General features: G+C 38.5%; 1 protein-coding gene across 2 annotated transcripts; it reads right to left on the bottom strand.

Annotated features, from left to right (window-relative positions):
* Positions 1–460: 460 nt before the first annotated feature.
* Positions 461–13,578, bottom strand: FH (frataxin-like protein). 2 transcript variants are annotated; one of them, XM_077386019.1, is made up of 6 exons: positions 13,241–13,578; positions 12,544–12,616; positions 10,199–10,246; positions 10,013–10,107; positions 4,951–5,057; positions 461–679 (listed from the first exon to the last, which is right to left on the bottom strand). In XM_077386019.1, exons 1-6 carry the CDS (start codon positions 13,477–13,479, stop codon positions 660–662), a joined length of 582 nt encoding a protein of 193 aa, XP_077242134.1. In that variant the 5' UTR covers positions 13,480–13,578; the 3' UTR covers positions 461–659. The 2 variants fall into 2 exon arrangements, with proteins under 2 accessions (XP_077242134.1, XP_077242133.1); XM_077386018.1 differs by lacking the exon at positions 461–679 and having other exon boundaries at positions 4,642–5,057.
* Between the last annotated feature and the right edge of the window lie 1,466 nt (positions 13,579–15,044).

The following is a 15,044-nucleotide window of genomic DNA, read 5'->3' as shown; positions in this document are numbered from 1 at the left end:
GGCAGAGTTTGTCTTATTCATTTATTTCATTTGAGGTCTCTCCTGAAAGCCACTTCGCCTGGCAAATCGCAAATTATAATAATATTTTAATAATTTTTATAGCAAATATTTAAATGTTGAGGCAATCTAAACTGAAGGGCACCCTTGCAGAACTGGGGTGAAAGGGCACCCCAATGGGCTGCAAGGGTCAATTATGCAATTGATGCACTTTGACTCTCAGCCATTATAAATGCACAACTGCTCCTTGTAGCCAATGGGGGTGCCCTTTCACCCAAGTTCTACAAGGGCACCATTACTTTTTACTCGTTACACTAAGTAATGACTTGCATAGTGTAATTTATGTAATGATAGTAAAAGAATTTTTTATTTTGCAGTTGAATCTTGGATGGTCTGACCGATGTTCCAAATCTGAATGTAGTTGCGAGATGAATACTGAGAGTAAGATACAATGAATTCTCCGATTAGGATTAGAATCCGAGTGTAGAGCAACATTAGACATGGGGCCTTTTAACACTCTTCAGTCAAAACCCGTACAGGGTTGGCACGTTGGCTGGTGTCGTGGGTTTGCTACCTACTGGCGTGAGTTCGACTCCCCCACGCCTACCCGATGCACGTGGTTTACAGGTGATTGCGTGCAATCCGTAGGGATTAGTCCTGTCCTAAATGGGGTGGGGATACCCTGTGTCATAAAAAAAAAAGACACTCTTGAGTCAAGCCAATGTAAGATGATTAGGGCCAGCATCAAGCACATACATTTCATGGAAATGATGCTGAGCTTTAATGGTATTCATACTTTATCTAAAAAAGGAAAAAAGTATGGTTGGAAAAAGCAGATTCCGACTACTTTTTTTTAATGAACATCTATTAATATTTTCAGTCCCCATCATGAATAGGCCATCTCTTATTCTCAATCAACGTGTTTTATGAGTAATTAAAGAAGTCACTATCCCTAAATTGAGTGGTAACATCCATTGGACATGCTGTTGGGTTTTCTTTGATTCTCTCACTTGAGATTGAGATGGGAAGACGCCCTAGAAAAAAAAAATAGAGGCATAATAAAATACAGGGGCATATGGGAAATGGTATTTACACCCCTTTTTGTTTTCTTTCACTAGAAATAAAGTCAGTTTTAGGAAAAGTCAAAAAAGAGGGTGGCAATGTATCATTTTTTAGGGGGGGGGGGGGGGGGGGGGGAAGGGGTGAGAATGTCATTTCCTTGGAAACATGTGTTTTTTATTCAAATTACCCAAGTTTTATGTAGCAGTTTGTATAAGATGTTATTCTTTTGAAAATATAGTGGAACCCACCTTATTCAAAAATCCAAACCAATTGGTGGTTGGGCCGCAATGTAAATAGGTTTTGACCAAATAATCATCATCTCCAAAGGATAATCCAAACGATCATGATCAGGTGCATGGGTGGCTTATGTGCCTGGTGATCAGGACCCTTGATATGATGAGCCATCGAAGGGGCGGGACAGGTCGAATGCCAAACAGTATTCATGGACCCATTGACCCAATCTGTGACTTTCAGGTTATGGCATGTCCCTAGTGGGGGCCCACCAGATGAACGTTTCAGATAATGGTGATGTCAGATGAGAGGCCCCAATCAAGGCTCCTCCCACTTCAAAAAAGATAACAGTGAAGTGAAGAGTTGAAAAGGACAGAAAAAGAGACAATACAATGTCGCACAATTGACAAGGACAACGTCGTGGCGTTGCTGTGACTTTATTTGAAGAGAAATTCTCTCCACAAGGCGTCTGGTGTGGCTGCCTCCGCTCTCTCCTAAATGGAGTTAAGGGTGTTAATTTTGGCTCGGGCTCGGAAGCTCGAGCTCGGCTCGAATCCTTAACGAGCCGAGCCCGAGTTAAACCAGGCTCGGCTTGTTAAGGCTAGTTAAGAATTTAATATATTTAAATATATATATATATATTATATTAATATATACATTAAAACGGTTGTCCATGGAGTGAAAAGGGGGGGCAAAATATGTCACTTCATTTTTGAAACCCCATTTGTTACTAGGACCACCCCCCATAGTGTAAAAAAAGTAGTCAAATTACACTAGTAGGGCTGTCCTGGGAAGATGAGGGGTGTGAACATAATATAACCCGAGCTCGGTAAGGCTCGCGAGCCTGACCGAGCCGAGCCCGAGCCGAGCCTCACTTGTGAGCTTAACGAGCCGAGCCGAGCCTGGCCAAGCTCGGCTCGGCTCGTTTACACCCCTAAATGAAGTTGGTCTCTAAAGGAGTCATTTTCATAACCCAAATAATGCGAGAAGAGAGAGAACAGAGACAGAGAGAGAGAGGTTGAAGCTATGTTTCTAAAGGAAAACGATATGAAGACATTCTTGAGGGTTGCTAAGAAGACACATCTGTTGCAAGGAGATTGTTTTCTCAACTATCTAACCAATTTATCTACTGGCCCCACTGCTGATAAGAGAGTGCAGCACCTGTTGAAATGGTGACGTATAATCACTACTACTTTTTTGTATTTCTTTTGTTTTCTTGTTTCTTTCTTGGAGTGGGTCCCACTTGGCCATTTTAAGTGGGATGTGTTCTCTCTCTCTCTCTCTCTCTCTCTCTCTATATATATATATATATATATATATATATATATATATATATATATATATATATATATATATATATATAGGATTTGTATATGAAAGAGATGGTTTGAAGAATAAGGGAAAATGTAGAGAGGAGAGGAGAAAAGGCTAGGGCACGAGGGGGGTTTCTTCTTGGGACTCTAGGAAGGCTTTTGTGGTGCAGTAAAAGCAATGTTCTTCATCTCGAGGGTGAGAATAAAGGTTAGAGCAAGACAAGAGGGGTTTTCTCTTGGGGGCTCTTGGATTGCTTTTGTGGTGAAGTAAAAGCAAGGTTCTTTTTGGAGGTATAATCTTCTTCTTTCATTGTTCTTCTTCTCCATAGAGTTTTCTTCATTGCAAGAGAAGCATTGTATTTGATGGTTTTCCAAAGGGGTTTTCCTCATACTCGGTGTAGAGATTTGAGGGTTGCTTCGAGGTTGCATAGAAGATTGGAGAGAAGGGTTTTATTGGTGGATTTTACCGGTGGAGGTAACATTGTACTATTGGTTCTAAATAGTGGATTTTTGTGTTGCCTTGTCCGTGGAGTAGCCCATTGTAGTGAACCACGTATGTTCTTGTCTTCTTGCGGTTGCTTGTGATTTACTCCCTTGGTGGTTGTGGTTTGTTGGCATATATTTTCTCCATCTTGTTGTGTAAGATCTTGGGTATTTTCATGTGTTCGTCCGAGGTAAATCGGCAGCTGTTATTGGCGATGGTTCTTGGCCGCCAACAATTGGTATCAGAGAAGCAAGGTGTTTGTGAAATTGCTTGAGAGAAGCAAGGTTTGAGAAGATGACTAGCCACACATTTAAGGTGGAGCTCTTTGATGGGAAGACAAATTTTGAGTTATGGAAGATGAAGGTAAAAGATTTGTTGATACGAAATGGGCGTCACAAAGCTTTGGGGGGGGAGGAAAAGAAACAGGTTAGCATGTCAGATGATTGGGAAGACATGGACCTCAAAGCGATGTCTACAATCCGGTTAAGCTTGTCTAATGATGTTTTGTTTAACAATGCCCTTGAGAAGACAACGGCGGGTTCAAGGTCTAAGTTGGAAAGTATGTACCAAACAAAGTCTCTTATAAACCGGATATTCTTGAAGAGGAAGTTGTTTTTTTTAGAATGAAGGATGGTTTAAATGTTTCCAACCATCTAAATGAGTTTAATAATATTCTTTGTCAATTGGAAAGCATTAGAGAAGATGAAAGATGAAGACAAAGCGATGATTTTGCTTTGCACTCTACCGGAATCTTATGATCATTTGGTTACTCCTCTAAGTTGTAGTATGGGTAATTCTCTTGACTATTGACTATGATTCAGTGTGTAGTATTTTACTTGTCGAATAACCCTAACCCATCTGGAAGTGGATGACAGCACAGAGTATGAAAAAGCAAATGGAACATATCTCAACACCAACTGAATGTTGAAGTCCTCTGATTTGAGCAAGCTTGGAAGAGAGAATCTAGCAAAATTTAGAACAATGGGAGGTCAACTTTAATTGGAAATTTTCTTCTATATCGATAGCAGCCTAGAATATTTCCAAAAGCACAAAAGAATTTTGACTAATTCGCAATGGAGATAGGGTTCAATGATCACCAACCTTATGCCTGCCCAAGCAAAACTTAATTCTTGGGGCAAAGGAATGTGAAAAGATATCAGCAGGTGAAGGCCTCCAAAGAGATTTCCCTTCTCGGCAAACCACATGAAGGCTGCCCGGTTTACAGGAAAGAACAAAGATTGAAGAATAAGAAAGCTCATCCAAAGGTTTTACTTCCCCAGAATCTGATGTAGATCCAACTTTGGGTGGGTCAGTTGTTTCCTCACAGGGCCTAGTGTGTTCTCAGACCAAACTTTCTGTAGATGTTGGGATTTGGTTATTGTAATTTCGGTTTTTGGTCTGTCTTCTTGAATATGACCGACTTGTCATTTTCTTTAATACATTTTGCTTCACTTGATTGAAAGAGGCATGAATTCATGGTATTTATTTGAGTGTACTCTTAAGTCATGAGATCAATTCAAGCAATCCTAAATGTAATCAAGTGAAATCATGCAATTGCACATATACATTTTTATTTATTTGACATTATTTGAGAAACATTCACAAGATCCAAACGACATCAGTCAGTGGTGGTATCTGTCAAGGTGAGGCAATCATCATCATCTTCTTTGACAAATAGAAGTAAAAGAAGAAGAAGAAGATACGTCAAAAGAATTTCGCGGAGGTAGAAGTCCGCACACACGAGTAAATGCTTTTTATAAATATTAAATTGTAATAATTAACTTATGCCATTATGGTCATCCTAGATAAACTATATAACCTTTAATAGTAACTAAAAAGATCAGGAAAGATTAATGGGTTCACCGCATAGTTGTTCCAACTCATTTTCTAGAAGCTTCAACAAGTTTTCTTTAGTTCGCCTATAGACCCAAGCTTGATTTGTCCTGTCCCAATCAAACCTAGATGGCCCACTGCAAGAAAAATTGAAAAGTCAACTTTTGAATGGGCAAAAGAAAAGTAACTGCAAAAATGGCATCAAAAAACCATAATACAACTATACAAGCAAAAGATATGAAGAAACTTAAGGAGACCAGCGTACTGTAACCTGCTACAGGCATGCAAGATGTGATGAAAGAGTGTCTAAAATATATAATATATTCTGGCATAGATGGCAACTGAGGTTTATTGCCAATTTATTAGTAACAAGCTCACCCCTAGCATCTCTCTATCATATATCTTCGAAAAATATATTAAATATGATTTCCATAAGTTTTTAGTTGGCATACAGGGCATAACTGGCTTAGGCATAACTTTCGCTTGACATCTATGCCAGAGCAAGGCCTTCATTGCAATTAAGTGAAAAGGGTCAAACCGGTGAAAGCAAAGGAAGCCAAGTGCTACGATGGAGCTCGTGAGGAGAAACTTTGGAGAATTTCCTTTGGGCTACAGGGAGTAGAGGGAGACAACCCTTTTATATTGCAGCCAAGAAGACCAAGAAAAGGAAGGATCAAGCTAGCCTAGCTATTGCGTGAATCTGCCGCCTTAGCGTTAGCGTCTGCGTCTGTTCTTTCTCTAGTGGCACCAGCGTATCTTTAAAAACTTTATGGGGCAGTCAAACTACTGTTGAAAAAACTTCGCCGAAACTTTAAAACACATCCAAACCATGCCCTATTAGCAGTTTTAGAGAGTTTCTGAAGATGGAACAACTGTTCATAGCTATAGGTATCTCAATCCCGTACCAATACTAATTTCGGATCATATGGGCGGACATGACATGGATATGGTTTGTCATTTCATTCTATGTTACAATGCCAAGATTTTAGTTCCTCGATATATAAAATATTCTATAATAAACAGAATATGTTATGTTAAAACTTTAAACACAATACCAAGTAATAAAGAGATGAATATCATGTATCTTGTCATGTATAAATTCTTTTTAGCAATAAACATTTTTTTAGATTCACTTTTGTCATCAGAAAAGTAAAGAATACTAGAGTTCCAGTGTGTTGGAAGGATACCCACACCCACATCGATATCCAAGGTTTCAGAGAGGAGATGGAAGGTACCAGCATGTCCCTATCCCCATCTGTGGCATGATATAGTAACATGGCAGCGATCCATTTTTTTAAAGTAAATATAATGATAATTTGTAGCAAGCTACATTGGAGTCGTAGCAGCAAAAGTGAGTTCTTCTCACCAGAAATCCGAAAGTCACTTCACTACCTCATGCACATAACTAAATAGCAAGCTTTTTTTGGAGTCGTGGCAGCAAAAGTGAGTTTTTCCCACCTCAAATCCAAAAGTCACTTCACCACGTCATTCTCACAACTAATTATAGAGTTGAAAGAGTTCCTAATCCATATAATTTAGGGCCATTATAAATTCACACCCTCTGTAGGATGATTCACACCCCTTGTAACGTGAATTGACGTTGAAAGTCTGCCACAATTCACCTTAAAAGGGGTGTGAATTATCATATAGCGGGTGCGAATTTATCATCGCCCATAATTTATTGCCATAAAAGTCCAAGAAATTGACCGCAATGCCCAAATAAATGGAAATCACTGTCGCTATTCAAAAACATCACCTGAGCCACCAGGTCCGGAAATGTCAAACCACAAAACAATAAATTTTGTTTCTACGAAGAATTAGGAGTTACCCCCACAACCCCCCCCCCCCCCCCCCCCCCCTTTCTATTAGATATCTTGCCATATTCCGGGAGAAAAAAGAGATCGCATTTCTACTACTCCCAAACCAATCAACACAACTTTGCCACTGGTAAGCTGGTGAAGAATGGCTAGAGGGAATCCCACATTGACACTTCCAAAATGATGGATATGTATCACATCAATGGTTAACAAATAGGTAAAAGAGGAAATCTGGATGGTTTGTTTCCCTCCAACAATCCCATTTACTGAGAAAAAACAGAATGTGGCATATGCAACTCACACTCGCATTTGTGATCGGCACATTCTACAAGCCCAATTCTTGGCTGGTATGTTCTAATTAGTTCCATATTGCCAGTTTCTTTAAATTCTTGGTAGTCGACAAATAAGCATCAAATTCCATCCATAGTACCAAGATATTTCATTTGTATGGCATCATACACTTGGGCCGGGTTAGATCGGGTTGAAGCCTTCAAGATCTCTCTCCATTCCTGGATATGAGAACTTTAGCACCATCCCATGTTCACTGCTGCGATGATCTGTTGAAAACCTGACTGGAAATTTACTCCCGAAGACCATCTTGATAAGTTTATGCCAGGCAGAATTAAAAAAAGGGAATCCAGGTCCCCAGACAACCACAAAGAAGCCCATAAAGAGTATCGTGGGACCAAATTGCCATCCATACTAGATCTCAAGATCTCGACGAGCTCGGACGCACTGGAGGAAAACTGCACTTTACTATTCTCGAAGGGGCAACACTTTTTGACGTTGGCCTTCGCCTATCAGGTATTGACCCCCACGCATTTCAACACTTTTTGACGTCTCTTGGTGCAGGGGAATCCGTACATTATATTTCCATTCATTGCAAGATGGTGCGGGAGCTGTGGAGCAAGTTACTGGGAAAGTTTGGAATATCCTGGGAATTCCCTGAAAAGCTCATTGATCTTCTAGAAGGTTGGTCTATTGTGCCTCGGAAAAAGAAAGGAAAGACCCTCTGGTCTGTCTCTGTGTTTGCTACCCTGTGAGTGATCTAGAAAGAAAGAAATGCCAAAGTTTTAAAAGGAATGGTGAAAAGTCCCTCATATGTTCCTAAAAGTGATTGCCTTAGCTATATCGTGGGTGAAGATCATGCCTACCTTGCAGTTTGTATCCGCTTTTGACCTTTGATACAGTTGGAGAGAGGTTTGCGCCAGTTCAGAGGTAAGGAGTACATCCATCCAGGATTGGAGGCCACCTGGCCCCCGGACTATTAAAACTCAACGTTAATGGGGTCTAGCATGGGCAATCCGGGTCTAGCGGGATAGGAGGTGTGCTTAGGGATGAGGAGGGATTGATAACATGCGTGTTCTTAGGCCCTATATGTGTAGCCAATTCTAGTGAAGCAGAGGTGAGGGTTGTTCATCAGGGGATCAAACTGCTCCATCGAGACTCTTTAGTCAATGTGGTGGTGGAAGGGGACGCCTTGAATGTAGTATGTTGGTTTAAGGGGTCTCATTCTATTCTTTCCCTTGGAAATCCATTCATCTCTTTGATGAGATCCAGGACTCAGTTCAGGGTTCTAATTTTGTCTTTCAGCCCTCCTCTATGTTACAGATGAGGTTCCTCTTTTTTCTGTTGTATTGTCCGTTCATCTCTTTGATGAGATCCAGGACTTAGTTCAGGGTTCTAATTTTGTCTTTCAGCCCTCCTCTATGTAACGGATGAGGTTCCTCTTTTTTCTGTTGTATTGTGCTTTTCTCTCTTGTATTATGACCATCTCGGTCTAAGGCTTCGTCCCATTTTCTTGATAAATTTTGCGGCCATTAAAAAAAACAACGATAGAAGCAAGGAAAACTATATGGTTACTAGGATTTGTTGGTAATTTGTTCATTAAACAAGTAAGAACATGCATGACCTGTGATAACCAGAGTGCACTAAATTTGACAAAAAATCGAGCATAATACGCAAGAACCAAGCATATAGATGTCGAATGTCATAAACAAAAACAGTAAGGTCATAAACATATGGGATTTAACTCCAACCCATAAGTGACTTAAATTACAGATGTTAGACTCATTATAATTAATTTAAAAGACTTGAACTAAGCAAATAACATATTCACAAGCAACCTGAATAAGAGTCACTAGCCTCCTTTCTGGATAGAGTGAATAGAGGAACTCATGAGTAATCAAGGTTAGCTTCGAGTTGCAACTGAGCCTTTGGCCTAGTAGTGATGCCCTCAACATGTAGTGTAGGGATTCAACCTTAATCTTTAGAAAAAATATGAAAAGTCGAAAGGAATAGCAAAGTTACAACGTGCAACCGTGGTTTGAAATTTTGGTTTCGGCATATATTCCGGACCTAGCCGAAACCAAAATTTCAGCCAAAATCACGAAATTTCGGTCGAAACTGGGTAAAGACGCTCGAAATGTCGTTTTTTTGGGCCAAAATTTCGGTAATTTCGGCTGAAATTTTGTAAAGGAATAAAAAATTAATATTTTATGTGAAATTTCGACCGAAATTTTGTATGTTTCTGATATTTCAGATTTCGGTCGTTTCGGTGTCGGTGTTGACCGAAATCCGAAATTTCGGATTTCGGTCGAAATTTCAAACCATGCGTGCAACAGTATGGGGTGCTTGACTAAAATGCAAAAGAAATAGCTGCTAAGGTGTAAGTATCAAGATGTGAACAAAGCGGAAGACCGAAATCCGAAATTTCGGATTTCGGTCGAAATTTCAAACCATGCGTGCAACAATATGGGGTGCTTGACTAAAATGCAAAAGAAATAGCTGCTAAGGTGTAAGTATCAAGATGTGAACAAAGCGGAACTTATCATTGGTTCTATGAATACAGCTAAATCGATGTTTGAATATGAAAGCACAAATGGGCCATGATAATACTCAGAGGACCACATATTTTCTCAGTAGACTTGCAAAAAATGTTAATATTGAGCTGCATCAGTTTGGAAATTAGAATAAAAGAATCTAGAAAGGAAAGATCGCATCAATTGAATAAGCATCATACTCTCCGACAAATAAAAATAAGAGCAAGCAAGAAGACTAGATAACCACTATTATGAAGTTAAAGAAGAAAACATCAAATATAATAAAGAAAATAGCTAGCACGTGTCCAGAGAATAATTTCTTGTTCGGATCACCTTGGTCACGGTTTCCCCGCTTTCTTTCTTTTTATAAAGCTTTCTTTACCATTCAAAAAAAAAAAAAACTCCAAAGAATAATTGTCTCCACAAAAAGTTTCATAACAAACAAACAAATACCTCACTGGGGAAGACAACCAGATCTGTCTATTAGGTGTTTGCTTGTTTATGACATAGGTGCCTGAATTCCCAAGCTTCATGGTTAACACTTGATTCTGCCAAATACATGCCCGGAATTTAATTTAATCAAATAGAATAATTTTAAGAGAAAGAAATCCATGAGACCTCCATAGTAATCAATCTCACCCCATAATCAATATCAAAGCCATCAATTTGGACGCCATCACCAAATTCCTGTTGGACATCAACAACAAATACAAAACTATAAACAATATGTAAGTTTAGTAACAACTTGTTTTTTCATAAAAAGAAAAAGTGCATGTGCAAAAAACAAAGGGACAAAAGAAATGAACAAGGATACATGCATGCACACTAGACAAAAGTTAGCGGATTGAGAAACGAATTTGAAAAGCGAAACGTGAAACGAAAGAGGAAATCACGAGGAAAGAATGAATAAAGGGGAAACGAGAAATGGATGAGCGACAAACGCATTGAGAAACAGCTTAGAAAAGGAGCTATAGATGGTTAGAGACGAAAGAGAAATATCAAGGGAAACACATATGAAGCACAAGAAAAAACACGAAATATGTATTAGGTTTGGAATTTCTTAATTTTAAATTTCTAGGAGCTTATTATACACATAAGTACATACATTTATAATTTCTTTCATATGAGAAAAGAGTTTCTACACTAGTTATCTACACACTACAGTGGGGGCCACATTGTTTGGGTGGTCCAAAGCATTCATTTGATTGGCCCTCACATAGATAGGGTGTGGCCAAAAAATCAGCTCCGTAGGATCATCCCAACCCTAAAAATTGTGGAGGTAAAATGGACGTGTATAAACCTTCACAAATCTATCAATTTTTTGCCTCCACAGTTCGTAGGGTTAGAATGATCCTATGGAGCTGATTTTTTGGGCACATCCTATCTATGTGAGGGCCCATCAAATGAATGCTTTGGACCAGCCAAACAATGTGGCCCTCACTATTTTAAGCTAGTGTCTAGATAACTTATCTACACTAGTGTGTAGAAACTCTCTCTCTCTCTCTCTCTCTCTCTCTCTCTCTCTCTCTCTCACACACACACACACACACACACACACACACACACTATTGTTTTCCTTTTTTATATGTACTATGCAAGTTTTTTTATGTGATTTCTGCAAAACGTTTTCTGTTTGTTTCACACACGTGTCACATATGTTTTCCACATGTTTCCTATACATTTCTGGCGTGCCCATATTTCTTAATTTGCAACAAGTTTCTTTTTTTAACAAGAATCCTAGAATAGTTTGATTATGTAGGAGTTCGGAAAGTTCAATTAAAATAGGATAGGAGCTGAATATTAGTTGGGAAGGTAGGGATTTCTTTCTTTCTTTTTCTATAAAACCCATGTGCAAGGGATGTTTGCATGGTTAACACTTTTGTTTTTTTAAATCTAAGAATTTTTCTTCTTTCTTCGTTAGAGAAGGTTGTTTATCTCGTTCTCAGTGGATTCGTAGAACAACCCTTCGTGGATTCGAAGGTTTATCCGATTGGAGGTGAATGGCAACCAACTCCCGTCTCATTCTCACGCTTCCGACTACGCTAATTTCTAATGCATTTCACACATGTTTAATAGATGTTTCCATTTCTCACGCATTTCACACATGTTTAACATAAATTTCTCATATGTTTCCCACAAGTTTCTCATATTTTTCTCATGCCTTTCGGAAACATTTCCGAAACACATTTTCGAGGAAACATGTTTCTCACCAGCCAAAGACGTTTCAGGCAAAACTATGCACTAGACTTTACGACATTCTATGGCCTATACACCTCAATACTATACATCACCGTAAGATATTTGCATCAAAGTAATTAGCTGCCCGCTCAAATATCTTGAAATCAAAAAGAGATGAATGATTCAATGTAGTGTGCCCCCATGATGCAATCCTGTACTGCACACTGGATCCAATCTTTGATCAATCTGGCACTTTCACCAAGTGGATTGCATCTTTGATGGCATGTAGCCTAAATCTGCTCTTAACCAATCAGAGTGCTTTTAGACTATTCACAATCCAGGTTGGAGACAAACATGTCAATGGTCTGGATCGATCAAAGGAGTGCCTCATCATATTATGATGAGAACAAGCAATATTTGGCCGTTACTTTCTAAAGGAATGCACTAATTTTTATTTTTATTTTTAAAAAAAAACATTGAAAGGCCAACCATGCATTTTGATAACCAATTTACGTTGGTTTCTAGTCGAGTAGGTCTGGTATAAAAAAAAAGACAAACAAATAAAAGAAACTGACTACAGCAAAAAAATACCTCAAGTTTCTCTAGAAGGTCTTGTATTGTTTGATAACCAATTTCAATTTACGTTGGTTTCTAGTCGAGTAGGACTGGTATGAAAAAATTACCACAAGTTTCTCTATAAGGTCTTGTATAGTTTGATAACCAATTTACGTTGGTTTCTAGTAGAGTAGGTCTGGTATGAAAAGAAAGACAAACAAATAAAGAAACTAACTACAACAAAAAATTACCTCAAGTTTCTCTAGCAGGTCTTGTATCGTCCCATCAGCCAAATTATGAAATTCATCTTCCTGAAGAATAGAACTGAATATGAAATTAATGGTCAGAAAAAAAAATGCATATTTTTCACTTACAAAAGGTATGCACCACAGAATAGTGAAAAAAAGAAAAGAATTTTCTTTCCCCCTTCTCTCAATTCTGTCAGGAAAAGGAGCAAAAGGCATTCTTTACAACAATCTTTAGGATCCTGAATAAACTAGCTATGACCTTTCAGATTAGTTGTGATCTTGCAAAGATCAAACTCTATCTTAGCTGTTAGCTTATCCCTTAACTCTTAGATGTTCAATTCAGTCAAACAGAAACGAAAAGTTCCATTTTTTCTCATATAGCCTAAAAAACAGTTAAAAAAAAAACTTAAAAGACTTTTCTCAGAAAGCATCAGGTTGAAAAAAAAAAATCGAGAAAAAATCAAGCTACATATAAGAAACTTATTCCAAATTCCAGTACAAAACCCTAATCTTCAAAACGTTTTCATCAGTAAACCTCAACTCTCACATCAAGAAAATGCTAATTCCTTCTCTCCATCAATAATAAAAACAAAAAAACCTAATCCTGAAAGCATTCATAGCACATTGACACACAAAATCACCCAAATTCAAAGATTTCTACAGAAATTATTACCAGAAAAATACGAAGAAAATTACTTACTGGTAATCTATGGGAGAAGGCCCTTGTACGTCATCGAGATTCAAAGAACGGGAGCAGAAAACCCTAAAAATCGCTAGAGATCGCGAAGCTTCCGTAGGAGAAAAATACCGTCTGTCTGCGAGATCGGAAGCTTTGGAAGGGTGAAGAGAGGGAGAGAGTAGAAGGGGATTTGTACGGAGAGAGGTGGTTTTGAGTAGCCTTCTGAGTAGAAACCTTGAAGAAGAAGAGAGGGAATTCATGCTTTTTTCAGGGTTCTATTCGAGCATGGACGGAGAATTGCTTCGAGTAACCTTCTATACAGTATTTGTGTCCCAAAAATCATTTCCATAGGATGATTCTAGTCTTCTATTCAATATTTTCAAAAGTAAAGTACGGCTCACATTATAGAATGATCCAAACCGTCCATTTGTGGGCCACAACGTAAATAGGTTGTGCCCAAAGAATCATGTCCATAGGATGATCCTAGTCTTCTGATCTATAGAGGTTTCCATAACATGCAGTTCCTCTATAGATCGGAAGGCTAGGATCACCTTATGGAAATGATGTTAGGGGCACAACCTATTTTCATCATGGGCCATCAAATGGACGGTTTGGATTAAGCGTCCTTATCGGTATATAGTTGATCTGGACCGTCTATTTAATAGGTATCCCATCTGATCTCAAATATCCAGCAAATAATGTTAATTTTTATTTTTTTTGCTAAGTAAGAAGTGTAACTTTTCTAACAGTTAGTGATATTGACACTGCCATGTTTTGATAATTGCAGTAACACATCTTGGCTTTCATTATTTAAACACCTGTCAAAGGTTATTATTACTTCCCAAAAAAAGCTCTCAACAGCCTAATGAAAAAGAAAAGACAAGTTGAGTTTGAGCGATTATTATAAAACATGGTAGTGCCTAATAAAAAAAGAACATGTTCGTGCCAATATTAGTAATTCTTTTGTGAAAGAATATCAATTATAGTACATTATCCTGGGAATTCTGCTGAAAAAATCCCTAATTCATTAAAGGAAGCCGATAAATTTGCCCCATTAAAAAATAAATAAAATAAAATTGCCCCATACAAGTTAATGATGCAACTTGGGTTGTGCTCACCCCGCTCCTCATAAAGAAATTAGTCCTTGAATTTGAAGATTTTCTGAAGAAAGGGAGAATTTGCTTTCCCTGATACAATGATCTACTCCAGTAGGGGCGATCTAATCTGAATTTTTCTCAGATTAGGTTGGTGCTTGCTCGGCTCAAGTCAGGTTAGGGTTGGAAAAAGGCAATCCTAAATATATTTTATGTACCCATAAAAAACAAGTATATATTTCACGTTGGGTTAGGGTTGAGGGTCCAACCCAATAAAATCAAGAATTCTTTTTTTAATTTTTATGATGTTTTAAGATATCTTTTAATGATGGCTGTCACCTCTGTTACATTGTGTCGCCAAAAATTAAGGGTGGGTTGGCCTCAACCCGAACCCGATAGGTTTAACCAGATTTTGGCTTGGATTGGGTTTGCATTTCCTCGGGTTGGGTTGGATTAGGTAGGGAAAAGGCAACCCTATTTAATTTCGGGTTGGGTTGGGTTGGGTTAGGGTTAGGGTTGAGGCCATGGTAACACGACTTCCATCCTCTAATTTTATCTTTATTTTCTTGGGATTATTGTTTTTTTCTATTTGGCCCAGGTTTAACCCGAACAAACCAGACTAAACACGACCCAATTTCGGGTTAGATGAGTTAGGGTTGGTTTTGGGTTTCATTGTATCATCTTTTCCTTTATCTAATAAATCGGTAGGGGTCCCGCTAGATCGAAGCATT

This window comes from Tasmannia lanceolata, unplaced genomic scaffold (assembly GCF_043159265.1).
Source record: "Tasmannia lanceolata isolate RefF3 unplaced genomic scaffold, GAP_Taslan_0.1 ptg000008l, whole genome shotgun sequence".
Classification (NCBI taxonomy): Eukaryota; Viridiplantae; Streptophyta; class Magnoliopsida; order Canellales; family Winteraceae; genus Tasmannia; species Tasmannia lanceolata.
Note: the sequence above shows the minus strand (reverse complement) of the source record. Positions and strands in the feature narration are given on the sequence as shown.